This window comes from Dama dama, chromosome 3, assembly GCF_033118175.1.
Source record: "Dama dama isolate Ldn47 chromosome 3, ASM3311817v1, whole genome shotgun sequence".
Classification (NCBI taxonomy): Eukaryota; Metazoa; Chordata; class Mammalia; order Artiodactyla; family Cervidae; genus Dama; species Dama dama.
The window spans coordinates 26,636,952-26,658,937 of NC_083683.1; the positions used below are offsets into that span (position 1 = coordinate 26,636,952).

Here is a 21,986-nt window from a genome sequence, read left to right on the forward strand (position 1 = left end):
CTCAAAATCCGCCCACCTCTTTCCTCGCCAGTCCCAAGTTATTTGATTTTCCTTATCTTTCCTCTCCTTCTGCCCTCTTGCTAGTGGAAGATAAAATAAACAAACTGGCCTTTTTTCCCCTTTACTGTTTTCCAAGTTTCTTTTCTCTCTTCTATTCCATTCTCTATTTTTCCCCATTGCTTTGTCTCAATTTATTGATAAATCTCAATTTATCAGCTTTTTTTCTTGTCTTTTCTCTTTTATTAAGGCTCCTATTTGTTATGGACAGACCCCTTGACAAGCTGAAGCCAGAAGTAGAAAACTGTGTGTGGACCTCTGACCATCCTAAGCTTGCTTTTGACTGTTTGTTTCTTAAGGGTTTTATTTTGTATTGGGGCATAGCTGATTAACAATGTTGTGATGTTTCAGAACAGCGAAGGGACTCAGCCATACATGTACATGTATCCATTCTCCCCCAAACCCCACTCGTCTCCAGCCTGCCATGTAACATTGAGCAGAGTTCCCCATGCTATACCGTAGGTCCTTGTTAGTTATCCATTGTAAATATATCAGTGTGTACATGTCCATCCCAAACTCCCTAACTATCCCTTCATAACCTTGCTTTTAAATGGCTTTTCTCCCCTTGCCAGCTTCTGTGTAACTAGCCTAGCTTCTACCTTGCTCTTTCTGTCCCCTTCTTTCTGGTCTTCTCCTCCACGATTGTGAACTCCCCTTGGCTCACAGGTGATTCTCATTCATGTAATCCTCACAGAAAGAAAAAAAGATAAGAGTCATCTAGTTTAATGGTGCAGGAAGAACTTGCTTGGATCACTGCATCCCCGCCACCCCCCCACCTCCCCGAGGTGGCTGGTGGCAGAACTCAGGTCTGAAGACCTTTTACCCTCTCTTCCACCCAGCCCGCCCTGAGAAGGAAAACCTTCCTGGCTGGAAAAATTGATCTTACTTGTTGGCGGATATTAATCTTCAAATAAAGTCTTCCTTCCTTAGTCCTATCACTTGACCCTGGAAAACTGCAACCTTCTCCTCTTTCTGCCAGAGCATTTATGCTCCCTGTTCAGTTCCGCTAACACATGACATTGCTTTTCTGTTAAAAATTGTCTCTCCACTACATCCTGAACTTCTTTAAAGTCATCCTATCCCTCTAGGTATCTATGGAGCAAAGACTAAACTCTGGACAAGTCTTGGTGGAACTCAATCATTGCTTAGTAAGAATGAATGAATGAGACTGAATATAAAGTTAATCCAAATTAAATAGTATCCTCATAAAATAAATATTAAAAGAATAACATAGTCTCATTCACCTAAACAACTCACTGTCCATTTGCACACTAGGTCAGATTCAGTCTTTTTAGCCTGGATACATCCACAGCAACATTTCACACTGTCACCATCTGGACCATTAGATGTAAATACCGATTTGGCAGATATCTCAGGGGTAGAAGAGGAGTTATGGGAATTAAATGAATTTGAAAGATACCACCACACAAAGGATATATTTAAAACCACCCTTATGTTATTAAAATTAAAAACCTGACATTGACCTTTCTTATAAATGAATAACATCTTTGTATTTTTACAAATGGAGAACATGCAAAGAGTCTAGATTCGTTTTGAGAGAGTGTTGGACTGCCATTTGTCTGTCACCTCTAAATAGATTCTCAACCTCAGAGAAAAACCTTCTATTCAGAGAATTTATCACCAATTTAACACACAGAAAAATCTTAAGATTAATATAAATAGAATATGTCCTTTTAAAATGTCACAGCATTGAGCCAATTCAGGTACCTTTTTGAAACTCATTCAAAAGTACAGTATTTCCAACAAGCATGTGAACTTAGCCTCATTTGCAAAGGTCATTAAAGTGAACACCTCTTCTTACACTTAAAATGACGGATGCTGCTATAAAAGCCACCAAATAAATATTCATTTTAATCAAGCTTTTTATTTACCCAATGGAGATGACCTCTGTTCTAGTATCTATAATGCTTTTCAAAAAGGAAAGATATTACTGTAGTTATCTATATTAAGTCCTTAATTCACATCTACTCTATTCAGTGGGTGCTTTTAAAATTATCAGAATTATCAAGCTGCTCAGAACAAAGGTGCTTTGTGATTGTCAGCTCCATATTCTAAAAGAGCAGGTTAATTTCTCTGAATCTCACAGTTGGAACTTTCTAACACTAACTGGCAGTTCCACCTAGTGATCAAGGCAATTGACTAAAATAAATTACACATAAAGCTGAGATTCCTAATAGTAATAAGGCCCCTTCATGAGCTAATCACATCAGCAAAAGCACTCATCTGTTGGCTGCAACTCTACGGGGTCTTGAATCTATCGTATAAAAACTGTACTTTCAGAAATGTTTTCATTTCCAGTTTTATGAAAGGACTAACAGAGCCATGTCTACATCACTAGGAACAAAAAAGGACTTCCAAATATATTCATTAATGGACTCTTTGGTTAAACTAGAAACTGTTGCTATACTGAGTACTAGTGTCCAAGCTGTTTACAAAATAAGATGGGTAAGGCTCTCCTTTCAATGCAATCAACCAGCAGTTATTTCTAAGTCCCTATGATGTGCCTTATTAGGTAATACCCCTGTTCTTCTGGAGTTTAGGGTGAGGGAAACTCACATACATGAATAGAGAAAAATATCATCTCTAGGCACCATACTACTGGCTAATGGCTATAAAGCAATTACTAGCAGAAATCCTTGTGTGCTATGGAGATACTGAATTAAGGCTATGGAACTTGGACTAAGGGCTTCATACTTAGGGGTAATTTGATAACTCTTAAGGGACTAAAGTCATTGTAGATGAATTCCCTAACTAAGCAACAATTTTCTGATGGGGAAGAGTCATAAAGACAGTCATTGCTGTGATGGCTCCTCCACTCACACACGGCGTTGTACCACCCTCATAACAAAGACACTGATTTCACTGACCAAGAGCATTGATGGCCAACGGCTCATAGCAACTGGGTTCCTCCTTCTCAGCATCTCCATCACAGCTGAGGCGACCCCTGGTCCAAGATGTAGGGAAAGGCCACATCTGAAGACGGGTAGATTTAGGAGCGTAAACTCTCATCCCTCTTCAGAATTCAGATCAACTCTGAAGAGTTATCGTAGCTCTAGAACTTCCCATAGGATCAGCTGAGGCCTCTGATATGACTGAACCACAGCCCAACTTCGCCCAAACCATTCTGCTTTCTACACTTTCTCACAGGTGTTGATTCAAAGGACACATCCCAGTCAACCTCCCACAGGCAAATCTGAGTTTGCTTCCCTGGAGAACCCAACCTGTGGATACTGAGGACATTGACTATAGCTGACTGCAGGGAATCTGCACTTATTCCATCAACAGGCAGATATGGCTCTACTGTCTGCTGTCACTTGTGGGCCTCCTGTTCTGGTGGGGAAAACCTCAACCAAACAGACCTTCTGGTGATATGTGCCAGGATAGAAAAGAAACAGGGCAAGGGGGAGGTGGTGTGAGTGCTGAGGAGTGGGCGGGACTTCTTCAATAGCATGGCCATAGAAAAGGTCTCTAAAGCCATGTTATGTTAAGCAGAAAGCTGAATAACCTAATGGAGCAACCCATGATGGTATCTAGGGGAAGAAGACTGCATGCAGAAGGAAGGACATAGCAAAGGCTCTGAGTCCATGTGTGCCTAACAGGTTTGGAGGAGAGAAGGCAAACTTGGGAGAACAGCAGTAGGAGATGGAGGGGTCAGATCATATAAAGCCTCTTAGTATAAGAAATCCAGATTATTTTAAGTGAAATGGGAATACATGGAAGGGCTTTGAGAAGGATCGTCTCATGATCAGGTTCCAATTTAAAATGATCAGTCTGCCTTTTTATGTGAAGAAGAGTCAAGGAAAGAGCAAGAGTTGAAATAGCGTCGCTGTCAGGAGGCTATTACAGAAGCCTAGATCCAGAATCATGATGATTTAGACTGAAGGTCACCAATAGTCATGGTTTGCCTGGGACCAAGGTTTCCCAGGATACAGAACTTATGAGGCTAAAACTAGTCAAGTCTTGAGGAAACCAGGATGATTGGTCACCCTTCTTGGACTAGAATGATGACCCTATAAATGGAAAGTATGGGTCAAATTCAAAATATATTCTGAAAGTTAAGTAGGTAGTGAAACTGAAAAATATTTGGATAGTTGGGGCCAAGTATAGAGCTTCTGGAAAGACAGGAAGATGGGCTTGGGCCTTTCAAAGATAAGCTTGTCATTAGTATGTGATTGACATTGGACTTTGGAGAGATTATGGCAATCTTTGGTCAGACTGTTTCAAACGAGATGACAGAAGCATTTAAGGCATGACCTCACATAGTGGAGATGGCAGTGGTGAAATGGAGGTAGGGGGGATAGAGGTGGTATTGGAGACCATGGTGTGGTATGATGGTAGTGATGGTAGCAAATATAGCAGAGATGCAAGTCATACTGGAAGTGGAAGTGGTGAGGATAGGAGTTATGCAGATGACTGTGGTAGAAAAAAGTGAAAGACAAAATATACTTGAAGATACATTTACCAAAATCAAGCAATGTCAGGTTGAGTGACTAGAAGGCAACAAAAGGGAAGGTGGCCAATGGAAACAGATTAGTTGGTGACCCTGACAGAAAGGGGTATTAGGAAGGAAAACAGCTGAGGGGAATGTTTGCTGATGAACATCCATTTCGTTAGATGACCTTAACATGAAAAGAGAATATCCTAGTGGGTGGTCAGTTAGCAGTATTAGTTTATATTATTCCAGATGGCAGTCTGATAGTATAGAAAACTCGGGATTGAGTCCAAAGCCTTTGTTTCATGCTGACACATCAAGTAATCTAATGTAAACTAAGCTTAAAATATTTAGCATTGAAAAGCAACTTCAGTTGGTTAACATAAAATGCTTGCTTAATTTGACATTTGAGCAAATGAAATCTTACCTGTTGAAGTTCCTAAATTAATGAATTAAATGTATATCTGTAAAAGGTACTAAAATAAGTACTTTTCCTTAATTCCCTTTCTACCAAAACACCCATTTTGAAATGTTATCTTTCAGTCACTCATTCTTCCCCCATCCCATAGCTGTAAAATTACAGGTAAATTCACATAGCTTCTCTACTTGAGGTATGCTTTTTAAAACTGCAACTGCTTTCTTCTGAAACTGTGTAAAATCTTAAAGATTCCGTATATGTCTTAAGACGGAAGAATAAAAATATACTAGAAGTTAGGACAACTCTCTGTTTAGAGCAACTGAGATGCCTGCAAACTGCAGAATTAGATTTGGGGCCATGAAGAGAGGTATCATTTGAGAGAGAACAGTCATGTCAAAATGCCTCGTTAGAATGATTAGAGTAACCCAGTTCTCCAACAGAGTCCAACGGGGAGGCTATTGCGGCGAATAGACAGAATCCTGCAAAAAACAACCCTCCTAACAAGCATTTCTGAACAACAATTTTGTTCGTTTACATTTCTCTTGTCTCCTAAGGTTAAGATGAATTTGTCCATCCTTTGTATTAATTTTTGTGCTATTGAGGCCCATTCTGTATTTTCAGAGGCTATGAAAAGTAATTTATTCTACTAGATTCTCCTGATGTGTAAATTAATTCCTAGGGGTGAGTAGGCACTTCAGGTGAATTTAGCACATTATATGTAACTCTCTATTATCTACACTAATGGAAGGGAGGTATTACCTAGAAAATTCAAAACAGGAAAATTATCTCAAATTTCCATGTATTTCCTTTCTGAAAATTTGTGGAAAGTGATAATTTAGGGAATGATGTTGTCCTCAAAGAATTTATAGTTATGTGGGAAAATTAAGACTTGCACAGGTAAGACCAAATTAAAAACCTCAGTAACATAAGAGATACATAAGTAAGACACTGTGTGAACTCAATGAATGAAAGAACCATGGCTCTACACACACATAGTGATATTTTCAAAAGCATTACATCAGCACCATTTCTGTTTTTCTCTCTCCTTTTCTCTTACACACACACACACTGAAAATATTACTTCTCACCTAAAGATAAATCATAGAACAGGTAGATACCCTTTCCTTTTTGACAGCTGGATTTAATGAGTACCCAAAAACAGGAATTGCATTTTCTTAAATTGTTGGATTATTTCTAGGCTATTATTTCCACAGTGGAGATTCTGGGTACTTTAGCTAACTTAACATATGTCAAGTTATATAGAAGGCCAAAAGTAGTCATATTAGGAATACAACAGGAGAAGACCTGAGGATATGCCCTTCTACACCTCATTCCCATGTTAGAGACCTATCTGCAGAGGTCTGACACAACAATTACATTAATTTCTTTGGAATTATTGGCGGGGAGTGGGGGGGGGTGGAGATACAAAGAATTAAACCTGGATTTGCCATCAGTTCAGTTACTCAGTCAAGTCTGATTCTTTGCAACCCCATGGACTGCAACATGCCAGGCCTCCCTGTCCATCACCAACTCCCAGAGGTTGTTCAAATTCATATCCTTCGAGTCGGTGATGCCATCCAGCCATCTCATCCTCTGCCATTCCCTTCTCCTCCTGCCTTCGATCTTTCCCAACATCAGGGTCTTTTCCAGTGAGTCAGTTCTTTGCAGTAAGTAGCCAAAGTAATGGAGTTTCAGCTTCAGCATCAGTCCTCCCAATAAATATTGAGGGTTGATTTCCCTTAGGATTGACTGGCTTGATCTTGCTGTCCAAGGGACTCTCGAGTATTCTCCAACAGTTCAAAAGCATCGATTCTCTGGCACTCAGCTTTCTTCATAGTCCAACTCTCACATCCATACATGACTACTGGAAGAATCATAGCTTTAACTAGACAGATCTTTGTCAACAAAATAATGTCTCTGCTTTTTAATATGCTATCTAGGTTGGTCATAGCTTTTCTTCCAAAGAGGAAGCATCTTTTAATTTCATGGCTGCAGTCACCACCTGCAGTGATTTTGGAGCCCAAAAAAATAAAGTCTGTCACTGTTTCCATTGTTTCCCCATTTGCCATGAAGTGATGGGACCAGATGCCATGATCTTAGTTTTTTGAATGTTGAGTTTTAAGCAAACTTTTTCACTCTCCTCTTTCACTTTCATCAAGAGGCCCTTTACATATACTTAATCCCATACATCAGGGAACAGTCTAGTGCCTCCAGCATCTGAGAATACAACAGAGCCTACACCCTTGCCCCTCTCTCATGCTTATAAATATGAATGAAAAAAATCTTGTTTGTGTTCAATACTGTCCTTAGTTAGCTCAAAGAGTAAGACATTTAAGGCAGTTGAACTTATAGATGTCTTCTGAAAAAGGTAAAAGTTCTACATAGCATCATCACTTTAAGCTCTTCATCAGTTGTTCAGAAATGCTCAAATATAGGATTGGTGAATGTTCTTGGAACTGAAATATGGTACCAGTGAAATAACTCGAGGGCATGTGAGAAATTTTGTATTGCTATATATTTCACTTTTTAAACCATCGCTTAGATTTTCATAAATTTTAGGGTAAGGAAAAAGAAATTTAGACCTCAATGAGTGAAACTAAATGTGCAAAATCTTATACTTTGTTGCATTTCTGCTATTAGGAATTTACAATTTCTCATCAATAAATAGAGTTTAAAAACACAAAAGCAAGTCCATTTCCTCCAAACGTCTAGATATTACACATAATCCTATTTGAAATGTAAAAAGACAAAAAAAGGAGGTAGGTTGATTCTAACAAAAAAAAAACCTGTTAGTCTCTTTTCAAAGCTATTTAATCAAGTTATGAATATTTGCCAAGAGTTCTACAGTACATTCAGAATGTAATCTCTAAAAAAGTCATCTTGATCTCATCTCCTGAACCAGTGAATTATGGATGTATTTTGATGAATGTTAAAGTATAAATGAGCTATTTAAAAACTGAAAGATACAATCACTCTTGATGATACCTTAGTGAATGAAAGACCACTGAGTAAATGCCAGTGAATGTAAGAGTTTTCCGATTCTAATTGTGATAATCCTCCTTCCTGAGGTGTTTACGATGTATATATACAAACTGCATTCACCTTTATTTGAAAGATTATTTATACTTTCTTATTGGTTTTCATAGCAAGAGAAATTGGGTGATATCTGCTTCTCCCTTCGCTATGTACCTACTGCTGGCAAGCTGACTGTTGTCATTCTGGAGGCAAAGAACCTGAAGAAGATGGATGTGGGTGGCTTGTCTGGTAAGTCTATGATGTTTATTGTGGGGTTTTTTAATGCAATTTCATCATGGACACCAAATGCATAGCACAGATGCCACGATGCCCCACTCCTTCATTGGTGACAGTTCTCTTTTCCCTCGGAGCCTGAAAGCACTCTCAGAATTCATCCCAACACAGAGCCCCAGGAAGTTGCTGTCAATTTATTGGAATTGGCAGAGAAGATGAAACCTATTTTCCTGCTTCATAGCCCAAATATCAATTATCCTATAGCACTGAAAGCTAAAAATGTTTGCTTATCTTCTGAAAGGTAACATCTATGACCAATTATATAATTTCTTTCAGTTTTTTGCTTTTGATATTTGGTTGAAATTCATTTATGACGTGAAAAATAGTTTTTTATCTGAGATGTATCAGGTATTATTTAAGTGTTTATATTTATATAAGCAAAGACAAGTATTAGGTAAATTTATCAAATGTAGCCTAATGTAACTTTTAATAATACTATTTTATTAAATATTCAGTATTTCAAATATATGTGAACAGTAAAACCTGAGGGTACATTCTCATGGTAATATATTTATTCTCTATAGCTTATGTTGGTAATGGGAAGACTTTGAGATTTAAAATTCTGTACAACCCAATTTTAGTTTTCAAAGAAGTAAACTCTTGCTCAAAAGAAAAGTCAACTCAAGGACTTATCATTTCCACAGCTGAACATCATTGTTTTTATTTTCTTCTCTGTAATTAAATCTATGATATATTTTCTAATAACTTAAAATGTGGAGGAATTTTCTTGATATGGCACAGGGTCATCATAGATAAACTATGGTTGTCACTGTTTGTGGCTATGGAATTAGAACCAACATTACTGGTTATCCAGTGCTTTCTCTAATAAAAATATTGCAAACTTCAAAAGGTCACTCTCATGGAGCATGGTGATTTTATATTCTAAGGCATAACAGCTAAAATATGCTAAAGTGAAGGTTCCCTGTACTGAACCACCAATTTGTCAGCCAAATACTCCTGGTGCCTAAATTTACTTCTCTTTATAAATAAGTCACCCAGGAAATCTGCACTACTTCTTTCACGTCACTGAGACCCCATTTAAAAACTTACTGCTTTCATTGCTTTAAATTTGCTTTGTTCATACCATTAGGCAATGAGCAGTTTCTTTTAAAAATGTAGAGTATTTATTGTGCCAAAGGTGCAAAATATATGCAGACACATATGTGTGTGTCTATGCACATCCACCTTGTCCTGGTTCTGTCCAGTAAAAAAGGCCTATAAACAGACTGACCCAGTAGCCATGGGCATCCCTAGAACCAGAGATGGTTTGAAATACATTTTCTCACTAGAAGAACATGGGGTTTACTGGCTCTTTGGTAGATCCTAGGTGTGGCACAGAAGGCATTCAAGACAAGCCTAGAACAGTTCATCATAACAGAAAGCAAGGAAGCCTCATGTTAATAGGCTTAGAGGTCACCTTGCAGTGACTTCCACTGGCCAAAGATGTGTTCATTTGAGCATCAGTAATGGAATAAGTACAGTATATCTGAACCTGAAAACTAAAGAGGGTACTCTTTTGTTTTGAATTTATGTGCAGAGAAACTTTTAGGCACAAGAATATTTCACTCCCAGAGTTCTACTTAGTATCCTAAAGTCTGACTTTGACACCTTTGACCTCTCCACTTCCTTTGGCTCAATAGCCAGGTATCATCATGTAGTTCATCTGTATCTTCTCTCACACATTTCTGTTCAGACTCCTGTGCCAACTGCCTCCTCACTCACCTGTATCTCATGCTCCCCTGAACTTCCTCCCAATACACCTTTCACCCTTCAGAGTTCCAGAAGCAGCTCTACCATGAAGCCAAGAAAACTTTAGGGTCCCTTATTTGTTGTCTTCTTCTAAGGTCCTAGAAATGAGTTCCCATGGTCATAGACAGATGCTGATGTAGATAGATGTTACATACTTGTGCATCACTGCTTGTGCCTCTTGACACTCTGACTTCTATCTTCCATCTCGCTTGTTATCTAGCGTCAGAGATGCTACAGGCACTTTTGAGGTTTAGCTAAGGGAAGCTGGGTCTAGCCGGACGTATTTGTGTGGCTCTTAGTCATACCCGTGTGTACTGGGTTACTGCTGGGTGTCGAGGGAAGGAAGGGACCCCAGCATGACTCACACCACCCACACTGCTAACTCAACACTGTGCCATGAGAGGGGCGAGGCCAGAGGTCGTATCTGATTCAGTCTTCCTAACTTGATAAAAAGGAAGAAATAGATTCTTCTTTCAAATGTTGAACTATACTTGCTGAAAACAGTTAACTGACACCAAAGTGGGCTTTTTGTCATGGTTTACAATTATATTAGCTTCACCACCCACTCATCCCAGTTCAATCCCTAAATTTGAATTACCTGAAATGATTTTGTTGAACTGTTAAATATTAAATTAAGGCTCTTTAAAGGCTAAATATCCTTTAAGAGTCCTAATCATATGGGCTTCCTGCTGTCTGTAAAATTATCACAGTCACTTAGGTCTGCGTAATAGATACTTCCAGACTATGCCCCACCATATTTTTGTATTTTAACCAAGTTGACCAGCACACTGAACAGGTTATGTAATTTGCTGCCTCCACTCTTTGCTTAAGTCACCTTCACCTGGAATTCTCTTCCATCCACCACAGTCTAGCTAAATCCTAACCATTCTTCAGGCCCAGCTTAAGTCTTATTTCCTCCATCCATTGAATAACTATGTATTGTTTCCCTACTCTATATTAGGTATTGTTCTGAAACTGGGTTTACATCAGTGGCCAAAATAACCAAAGGGTCCTGCCCTCAGGCACCTTATATTGTAATGTGGGGAAACAAACAGGAAGCCAATAAATATGAAAGGCACATGGGACACCGAGAGATGATAAGTTCTATGAAGAAAGCAAAGCAGAGATGTAGGATGACAGATACCGGGGAGATGTTTTAAATGGGGTGGTCAGGGAAAGTCCCATGAGTAGCTGAACTTTTGGCAGTGACCTGGGAGAGGTGACAAAGTGAGCCTGAGGGGTGCCTGGGGGAGAGAGCAATTTAGGTGGAGGGATTCCATGAAGCCTTTTTTGATCCATCCTAAAAGAATAAATCTTTCTCTTTCTTAAATGCCAGTACTTTGTTTACTTCCTGCAAACTTCACACTTCTCTCACTAGACTGGGATCTGTATTTATATATCCCACCATGCCTGCACTGACGGTAGCATCAAGCCGAGCTGCTGAATGAATAATGAATTATTTAGAAAGGAGTTATGGCCTGAAAAAACAAGTCTTGCATTTCAAATTTGTTTAACCTACTTACCATTAAATAACTTTAAGTACTTGGATGGTCTGTCTCAAAGTTCGTTGACCTACTAAGGAGACCAAAATTATATAATGAGGTCATTTCAGGTAATTTGAATGCCAAAACATATTTGTTAGACATGGCTAGTAAATTGGAACCAAAATGGGGTTTTTGCCAGTGTTTAAGTTCCAGTCTCCCACTATTAGCAATTTGACATTGGACAAGTTATTTAGCTTTCTATGCCTCAGTTGCATTATCTGTAAAGTTGGAATAATAAGAGAATCTTGTTTATCAGCAAATTGGAAGTGCTCAAACAGGAGATGGCAAGAGTGAACATAGACATTTTAGGAATCAGTGAACTAAAATGGAATGGAATGGGTGAATTTAACTCAGATGACCATTATATCTACTTCTGTGGGCAAGAGCCCCTTAGAAGAAATGGAGTAGCCATCATAGTCAACAGAAGAGTCCAAAATGCAGTACTTGGATGCAATCTCAAAAATGACAGAATGATCTCTGTTCGTTTCCAAGGCAAACCATTCATAGCACAGTAATTCAAGTCTACGCCCCAACCAGTAATGCTGAAGAAGCTGAAGTTGAAGGGTTCTATGAGACCTACAAGACCTTCTAAAATTAACACGCAAAGAAGATGTCCTTTTCATTATAGGGGACTGGTATGTAAAAGTAGGAAGTCAAGAGATACCTGGAGTAACTGGCAAATTTGGCCTTGGAGTACAGAATGAAGCAGGGCAAAGGCTAACAGAGTTTTGCCTAGAGAACACACTGGTCATAGCAAACACCCTCTTCCAACAACACAAGAGAAGACTCTACACATGGACATCACCAGATGGTCAACACCGAAATCAGATTGATTATATCCTTTGCAGCCAAAGATGGAGAAGCTCTATACAGTCAGCAAAAACAAGACCCAGAGCTGACTGTGGCTCAGATCATGAACTCTTTATTGCCAAATTCAGACTGAAATTGAAGAAAGTAGGGAAAATCACCAGACCACTCAGGTATGACCTAAATCAAATCCCTTACAATTATACAGTGGAAGTGACAAATAGATTCAAGGGATTAGATGATAGACAGAGTACCTGAAGAACTATGGACAGAGGTTCATGACATAGTACAGGAGGCAGGGATCAAGACTATCTCGAAGAAAAAGAAATGCAAAAAAGCAAGATGGCTGTCCGAGGAGGCCTTACAGATAGCTGTGAAAAGAAGAGATATGAAAAGCAAAGGGGAAAAGGAAAGATATACCCATTTGAATGCAGAGTTCCAAAGAATAGCAAGGAGAGATACGAAAGCCTTCCTCGGTGATCAGTGCAAAGAAATAGAGGAAAACAATAGAATGGGAAAGACTAGAGATCTCTTCAAGAAAATTAGAGATACTAAGGGAACATTTCATGCAAAAATGGGCTCAATAAAGGACAGAAATGGTATGGACCTAACAGAAGCAGAAGATATTAAGAAGAGTGGCAAGAATATACAGAAGAACTGTACCAAAAAATCTTCACAATCCAGATAATCACGATAGTGTGATCACTAACCTAGAGCCAGACATCCTGGAATGCTAAGTCAAGTGAGCCTTAGGAAGCATTACTATGAATAAAGCTAGTGGATGTGATGGAATTCCAGTTGAGCTACTTCAAATCCTAAAAGATGATGCTGTGAAAGTGCTGCACTCAATATGCCAGCAAATTTGGAAAACTCAGCAGTGGCCACAGGACTGGAAAATGTCCGTTTTCATTCCAATCCCAAAGAAAGGCAATGCCAAAGAATGCTCAAACTACCACACAATTGCACTCCTCTCACACGCTAGTAAAGTAATGCTCAAAATTCTCCAAGCCAGGTTTCAACAGTACATGAACCATGAACTTCCAGATGTCCAAGCTGGTTTTTAAAAAGGCAGAGGAACCAGAGATCAAATTGCCAACATCTGTCGGATCATCAAAAGAGCAAGAGAGTTCCAGAAAAATATCTACTTCTGCTATATTACCTATGCCAAAGCCTTTGTCTATGTGGATCACCACAAACTCTGGAAAATTCTTCAAAAGATGGGGATATCAGACTACCTGACCTGCCTCTTGAGAAATCTGTATGCAGATCAGGAAGCAACAGTTAGAACTGGATATGGAACAACAGACTGGTTCCAAATTGGGAAAGGAGTATGTCAAGGCTGTATACTGTCACCCTGCTTATTTAACTTACATGCAGAGTATATCATGAGAAATGCTGGACTAGATCAAGCAAAAGCTGGAATCAAGATTGCTGGGAGAAAAACAATGAATTTCACCTTTTTCTCAAGTGCACACGGAAAATTCTCCAGAATACATCACATCCTGGGCCATAAATCTAGCCTTGATAAACTCAAAAAAATTGAAATCATTCCAAGCATCTTTTTTGATCACAATGCACTAAGATTAGATGTCAACTACAGGAAAAAAAACTATTAAAAATTCAAACATGGAGGTTAAACAACACACTTCTGAATAACCAACAAATCACAGAAGAATTCAAAAAAGAAATCAAAATCTTCATAGAAACAAATGAAAATAAAAACACAACCCAACACCTTTGGGACTCAGTAAAAGCAGTGCTAAAGGGAAGGTTCATAGCAATACAAGCTTACCTCAAGAAACAAGAAAAAAGTCAAATAAATAACCTAACTCTACACCTAAAGCAACTAGAAAAGGAAGAAATGAAGAACCCCAGGGTTAGTAGAAGGAAATAAATCACAAAAATTGGGGCAGAAATAAGTTCAAAAGAAACAAGAGAGACCATAGCAAAAATCAACAAAGCTAAAAGCTGGTTCTTTGAGAAGATAAATAGAATAGAAAAATCATTAGCCAGACTCATCAAGAAACAAAGAGAGAAGAATCAACAAAATTAGAAATGAAAATGGAGAGATCACAACAGACAACACAGATATACAAAGAATCATCAGAGACTACCATCAGCAACTATATGCAAATAAAATGGAAAACTTGGAAGAAATGGACAAATTCTTAGAGAAGTGCAGCTTTCCAAAATTGAACCAGGAAGAAACAGAAAATCTTAACAGACCCATCACAAACACAGAAATCAAAACTGTAATCAGAAATCTTCCAGCAAGCAAAAACCCAGGACCAGATGGTTTCACAGCGGAATTCTACCAAAAATTTAGAGACGAGCTAACACCTATCCTACTCAAACTCTTCCAGAAAATTGCAGAGGAAGGTAAACTTCCAAACTCATTCTATGAGGCCACCATCACCCTAATACCAAAACCTGACAAAGATGCCACAAAAAAAGAATACAGGCCAATATCACTGGTGAATATAGATGCAAAAATCCTTAACAAAATTCTAGCAAACAGAATCCAACAACATATTAAAAAGATCATACATCATGACCAAGTGGGCTTTAGCCCAGCAATGCAAGGATTCTTCAACATTCGCAAATCAATCAATGTGACACACCACATTAACAAATTAAAAGATAAAAACCATATGATTGTCTCAATAGATGCAGAGAAAGTCTTTGACAAAATTCAACATCCATTTATGATTAAAAAAAAAAAAAAAACCCAGAAAGCAGGCCTAGAAGGAACATACCTCAACATAATAAAAGCCATATATGACAAACCCACAGCAAACATTATCCACAATGGTGAAAAATTGAAAGCATTTCCCCAAAAGTCAGGAACAAGACTAGGATGCCCACTCTCACCACTACTATTCAACATAGTTTTGGAAGTTTTAACCACACAAATCAGAGAAGAAAAAGAAATAAAAGGAATCCAGATTGGAAAAGAAGAAGTAAAACTCTCACTGTTTGCAGATGACATGATCCTCTACATAGAAAACCCTAAAGACTCCACCAGAAAATTACTAGAGCTAATCAATGAATACAGTAAAGTTGCAGGATATAAAATTAACACACAGAAATCCTTTGCATTCCTATATACTAACATTGAGAAAACAGAAAGAGAAATTAAGGAAACAATTCCATTCACCATTGTGATGAATAAAATACTTAGGAATAAATCTACCTAAAGAAACAAAAAGCCTATATATAGAAAACTATAAAACACTGATGAAAGAAATCAAAGATGACACAAATAGATGGAGAAATATACCATGTTCATGGATCAGAAGAATCAATACAGTGAAAACGAGTATACTATCCAAAGCAATCTATAGATTCAAGCAATCCCTATTAAGCTACCAATGGTATGTATTTTTCACAGAACTAGAACAAATAATTTAAAAATTTGTATTGAAATACAGAAAACCTCAAATAGCTGAAGCAATCGAGAAACAAGAATGGAACTGGAGGAATCAACCTGCCTGACTTCAGGCTCTACTACAAAGCAACAGTCATCGAGACAATATGGTACTGGCACAAAGACAGAAATATAGATCAATGGAACAGAATATAAAGCCCAGAGATAAATCCACATACCTATGGACACCTTATCTTTGACAAAGGAGGCAAGAATATACAATGGAGAAAAGACAATCTCTTTAACAAGTGGTGCTGGGGAAACTGGTCAACCACTTGTAAAAGAATGAAACTAGAACACTTTCTAACACCATACACAAAGATAAACTCAAAATGGATTAAAGATCTAAATGTAAGACCAGAAACTATAAAACTCCTAGAGGAAAACATAGGCAAAACACTCTCTGACATAAATCATAGAGGATTCTCTATGGCCCACCTCCTAGAGCAATGGAAATAAAACCAAAAATAAACAAGTGGGGCCTAATTAAACTTAAAAGCTTTTGCACAACAAACGAAACTATAAGCAAGGTGAAAAGACAGCCTTCAGAATGGGAGAAAATAATAGCAAATGAAGCAACTGACAAAGAATTAATCTCAAAAATATACAAGCAACTCCTATAGCTCAATTCCAGAAAAATAAACAACCCAATCAAAAAATGGGCCAAAGAACAGACATTTCTCCAAAGAAGACATACAAATGGCTAACAAACACATGAAAAGATGCTCAGCACCACTCATTATCACAGAAATGTTAATCAAAACCAGAATGAGGTACCATCTCATGCCGGTCAGAATGGCTGCTATCAAAAAGTCTACAAACAATAAATGCTAGAGAAGGTGTGGAGAAAAGGGAACCCTCTTACACTGTTGGTGAGAATGCAAACTGGGACAGCCACTATGGAGAACAGTGTGAAGATTCCTTAAAAAACTGGAAATAGAACTGCCACATGACCCAGCAATCCCACTGCTTGGCATACACGTCAAGGAAACCAGAATTGAAAGAGACACATGTACCCCAATGTTCATCACAGCACTGTTTACAATAGCCAGGACATGGAAGCAACCTAGATGTCCATTGGCAGACAAACAGATAAGAAAGGTGTGGTACATATACACAATGGAATATTACTCAGCCATTAAAAAGAATGCATTTGAATCAGTTCTAATGAGGTTGATGAAACTGGAGCCTAGTATACAGAGCGAAGTAAGTCAGAAAGAAAAATACCAATACAGTATACTAACACATATATATGGAATTTAGAAAGATGGTAACAGTGACCCTATACAAGACAGCAAAAGAGACACAGATGTAAAGAACAGACTGTTGGACTCTGTGGGAGAAGACGAGGGTGGGACAATTTGAGAGAATAGCATTGAAACATGTATATTATCATATGTGAAATAGATCGCCAGTCCAGGTTCGATACATGAGACAGGGTGCTCAGGGCTGATGCACTGGGATGACCCTGAGGGATGGGATGGGGAGGGAGGTGAGAGGGAGGGTCAGGATGTGGAACACATGTACACCCATGGCTGATTGACGTCAATGTATGGGAAAAACCACCACAATATTGTAAAGTAATTAGCCTCCAAATAAAGTAAAAAAAAAAAAAAGAGAGAGAGAGAAAAGGTTGTTGGGAGAAATATCAATAACCTCAGATATGCAGATGACACCACCCTTATGGCAGAAAGAGAAGAACTAAAGAACTTCTTGATAAAAGTGAAAGAGAAGAGTGAAAAAGTTGGCTTAAAACTCAGCATTCAGAAAACTAAGATCATGGCATCTGGTCCCATCACCAGATGGGGAAACAGTGAGAGACTTTATTTTGGGGGGCTCCAAAATCACTGCAGATGGTGACTGCAGCCATGAAACTAAAAGATGCTTGCTTCTCAGAAGAAAAGTTATGACCAGCCTAGACAGTTTATCAAAAAGCAGAGACATTACTTTGCCAACAAAGGTCCATCTAGTCAAAGCTATGGTTTTTGCAGTATTCATGTATGGATGTGAGAGTTGGACTATAAAGAAAGCTGAGCGCCGAAGAACTGATGCTTTTGAACTGTGGTGTTGGAGAAGACTCTTGAGAGCCCCTTGTACTGCAAGGAAATCCAACCAGTCCATCCTAAAGGAAATAAGTCCTGAATATTCATTGGAAGGACTAATGCTGAAGCTGAAACTCCAATAGTTTGGCCACCTGATGCGAAGAACTGACTTATTGGAAAAGACTCTGATGCTGGGAAAGATTGAAGGTGGGAGTAGAAGGGGACAACAGAGGATGATATGGTTGGATGGCATCACTGACTTGAGAGACATGAGTTTGAGTAAACTCTGGGAGTTGGTGATGGACAGGGAGGCCTGTGCTGCAGTCCATGGGGTTGCAAAGAGTCGGACATGACTGAGTGACTGAACTTAACTGAACTGAAATGGATACATTATTTAATTAGCCATTCCCTTACTGTTTGTTGTTTCTGTTTGTGGCTACTATAAATAAGAATGCAATTAACATCTTTATACTTATAGTTTAAAGTTACTGATGCATAATTGACATATGATAAATGACATAGAGTATATTTTTTAAAAGTAATGGGATTGGCTGGTCAGTTCAAACAAAAAGACATCATTAGACCCATGTTTACCAAGACCCAATATCAGATTGAGGCTAGGTGTGGAATTAAATATTGAAAAAATAAGAAATAGAAACAGTTTAAAAATAATTTCATACTTTCTTCAACATAGTTTCTTTCTCTTTTACAGTGTTCATTCAAAATGCATTTTCAAAGATTCTTCCTCCATTATACACCCAATATAACTAGCAATGCAAATCCCAACTCCTACTTTATAGTCACAAGTTTGATTGGACCATTCACATATCTACAGTAGAGGCTTGAACCTAAATGCTTCCCATTCCAACTCTCAAGTATTTGTAAGCAACAGCAAGAGTTTCTGAATCTAACTATTTGTATTGAAATATTAAGTCTTTCAGGCTGCAAGGCTGTTCTTCAGGAGCAAACTAGTACAGTAGGAAATGAGTAGCTTTTGTGCCCTGTTCTTGGGAGGGGGGAATAAATCAAGCTTTCTGTTAGTAATCATATCTTAATATACCTCTGCACCCTTCAAACGTTTTCTTTTTGTGAAAATTGAGGTAGGAATATGAAAAGTGCCTGAGTCCATCCAGGCTGCTCTAACAGAATACTATACTATACTATACTATAACATGAGTATCTCTTAAACAGGTATTTCTCACAGTTCTGGAGACTAAGACTTCTAGGATTAAGGTGTCCATAGGTTCTATGTCTGATGAGAACCTCCTTCATGGTTCATACACAGATGTTTTCCGTGTCCTCACAGATAGAAGGAGTACATCTCTTTGGGGTCTGTTTTTTAAGGCCACTAATCTCATCCATGAGGGCTTGACCCTCAAGACCTAAAATTCACAAATGTCCCGCCTCCAAATACCATCCACTGGGGACTCTGTTCCAATGTATGATTTTTAGGGGGACATTAATAGTCTGTAGCAAAGAGGTCTAAGAAATTGAAAGCATCAGAAAAGTTGAGAATTCTTAAAGGTGTCAGGTCCTATTTCTGCATTTTTTTTCCTAATTTTTATATTCAAATTTCAACCTGTGTAGATTCACAAGTCAGAAATAACTAGATACCTTGCTCCTAATCTTGGCCCTGGTTGTTATTATACAATTACTCTTCCCAGGTTTGGTTGTTTTGATTGTGTGTGTGTGTGTTTTCTAGTCATCCCCAAAATGAGAATTCCAAGTACAGCTTTAATGAGGAATATCAAAACTCTAAATTCAGTTTGGGCTTTATATCACAAGTTAAACAAAATTTTGAAAGTTTTCCAATGAGTACCTAACTGTTTCAAGAAGGAAAGACAAAACTCCTGAACCAGCAAGATGGAAGTGATAAGTTTTTAAGTCTACTATATTAGAGAGAAGTTCTGATTTTTAACTTGAATCTGAAAATTGTCTTCGAGTGTTAAGAACTCATTATCACATAGTTATAGAACACTTTTCTAATTTTGAAAGCCTTTTCTTACTTGGGCTTCCCTGGTGGCTCAGCTGGTAAAGAATCCACCTGCAATGCAGGAGACCTAGGTTTGATCCCTGGGTTGGGAAGATCCCCTGGAGAAGGGAAAGGCTACCCACTCTGGTATTCTGACCTGGAGAATTCCATGGACTGTATAGTCCTTGGGGTTGCAAAGAGTCGGACACGACTGAGTGACTTTCACTTCACTTTTCTTACTTGTTTTTCTCATGTGGTCCTCAAGATAGGCACGCAAGGTTGTTATAAAGGTAATATTCTCAGAAAACTGAAGCTTAGAAACACCAGATAATGTACATAAGTCATCTTGCTCCACATCTAGCACACAGGTGGCATTCAATACTGGCCATTGCTTTTGTCAGTATTGACATTCAAAGTCACCCAATTTGTGATGGCAGAGCTAGGACTGAAGTCTAAGTCATACAATTCCAACATAGAACATCTCAAAGACTGTTCCATTTCCCTCTTCCCCTTAAAATAGGACAGAATTATTCTGAAATTTTTCTAAGTTTTTGTACTGCTAGGAACCATGGCAAACAGACCGAGGTAAAAATTTGCAGCCCAGCCCATTCATATGGTTTGTGTTCACTTAAATTGTGAAGAGAACATCAGAAATATGCCAACCATTGGCAGCAAGAGGGTGCAGGGAAAACATATGAAGGACTGAAACCATATGCACCTATTGCAGCACTCTGCTGAAGGTCAGGATGCTGAAGAGGTGATTACAAAGTGTAGTCAGTTCAGAGATAACTTGAGGACTGGTTGGAAAGAGTGTGGTGGAAACTTGTTCTCTTTTTAAAACTTTCTTATTGAAGTGCAGTTTATTTACAGTGTTGTTAACTACAAATGTTGTTAATGTTCATTTCTGCTATATAGCAAAGTGATTCAGTTGTATCTGTGTGCGTATACACACACACACACACACATTCTTTTTCATATTCCTTTCCATTATGGTTTATCTCTGGATATTGAACATATTATAGTTCCCTGTGCTACACAATAGGACCTCATTGTTTATCCATCCTATATATAATAGCTTACATCTGCTCACCTCAACCTCCCACCCCATCCTTACCCATCCCCTCTCCCCCTTGGCAAACACGAATCCGGTCTCTGTCTATGAGCTTATTTCTATTTTGTAGATAAGTTCATTTGTGCTATATTTGAGATTCCACATATGTGATATCATATGGCATTTGTCTTTCTCTTTCTGACTTACATCATTCAATATGATAATCTCTAGTTGCATCCATGTGGCAGCAAATGGCATTATTTCCTTCTTTTTTATGGCTGAGTAGTATTCCATTACCAGAGAAGGCAATGGCAACTCAGCCCAGTACCCTTGCCTGGAAAATCCCATGGATGGAGGAGCCTGGTAGGCTGCAGTCCATGGGGTCGCAAAGAGTTGGACACGACTGAGCAACTTCACTTTCACTTTCATGCATTGGAGACGGAAATGGCAACCCACTCCAGTACTCTTGCCTGGAGAATCCCAGGGACAGCAGAGCCTGGTGGGCTGCCATCTATGGGGTTGCACAGAGTCAGACACGACTGAAGCAGCAGCAGCAGCAGTATTCCATTATAGATGTGTATCACACTTTCATTATCCACTCATCTGTCAGTGGACATTTAGATTGTTTCCATGTCTTGGCGATTGTGAACAGAAACTGTTCCCTCTCACATTTTTTCTCCCTTTCACTTTTCACCACAAGTTCCACCTCCAGTCTTCTTCCTGCCCATCCCCAGAACTGTCTTATCACTAGGGGATGTATACTGTGAAAAGCAAAGAGTAGGACTACAGGAGAGGTCCCCAAAGCATCTTAAGTCCCAAAACAAGGGGCAATGGATTTAACAAATGGCACCAACTATTTGAGGGAGATGATGGGAGAGGAAGAAAAGGAGGTGCATGGTAATAAAGGAGTCACCATCACTTTATGGCAGACTGATGCCTAAACCAGTATGATTTACTCTGCTTCCCCAGCCCTGCCACACACACACACACACACACACACACACACACACACTCCCTTCCTTTCTTCAAAATGTAATTTTTTTTAATTGTCATGGGTTTGTCTTCTCATTTCTACTGTCCTAGAAATACAATAATTTATATTCTTAAAGTTATCTAGGAAAGAGCAACTCACCCACCCTTGGGGAACCAGTAGACTC

The 21,986-nt window shown here is 38.7% G+C and overlaps 1 protein-coding gene across 4 annotated transcripts in view; it reads left to right on the forward strand.

Moving 5' to 3' along the window:
• Positions 1–21,986, forward strand: part of SYT1 (synaptotagmin 1) — a 586,784-nt gene that overhangs the window by 476,746 nt on the left and 88,052 nt on the right. For all 4 annotated transcript variants that reach the window (XM_061125058.1, XM_061125075.1, XM_061125085.1 and 1 more), the window contains one exon: positions 8,075–8,192. In XM_061125058.1, the coding sequence (XP_060981041.1) occupies positions 8,075–8,192 (118 nt within the window). The remainder of the gene's footprint in view (positions 1–8,074; positions 8,193–21,986) is intronic.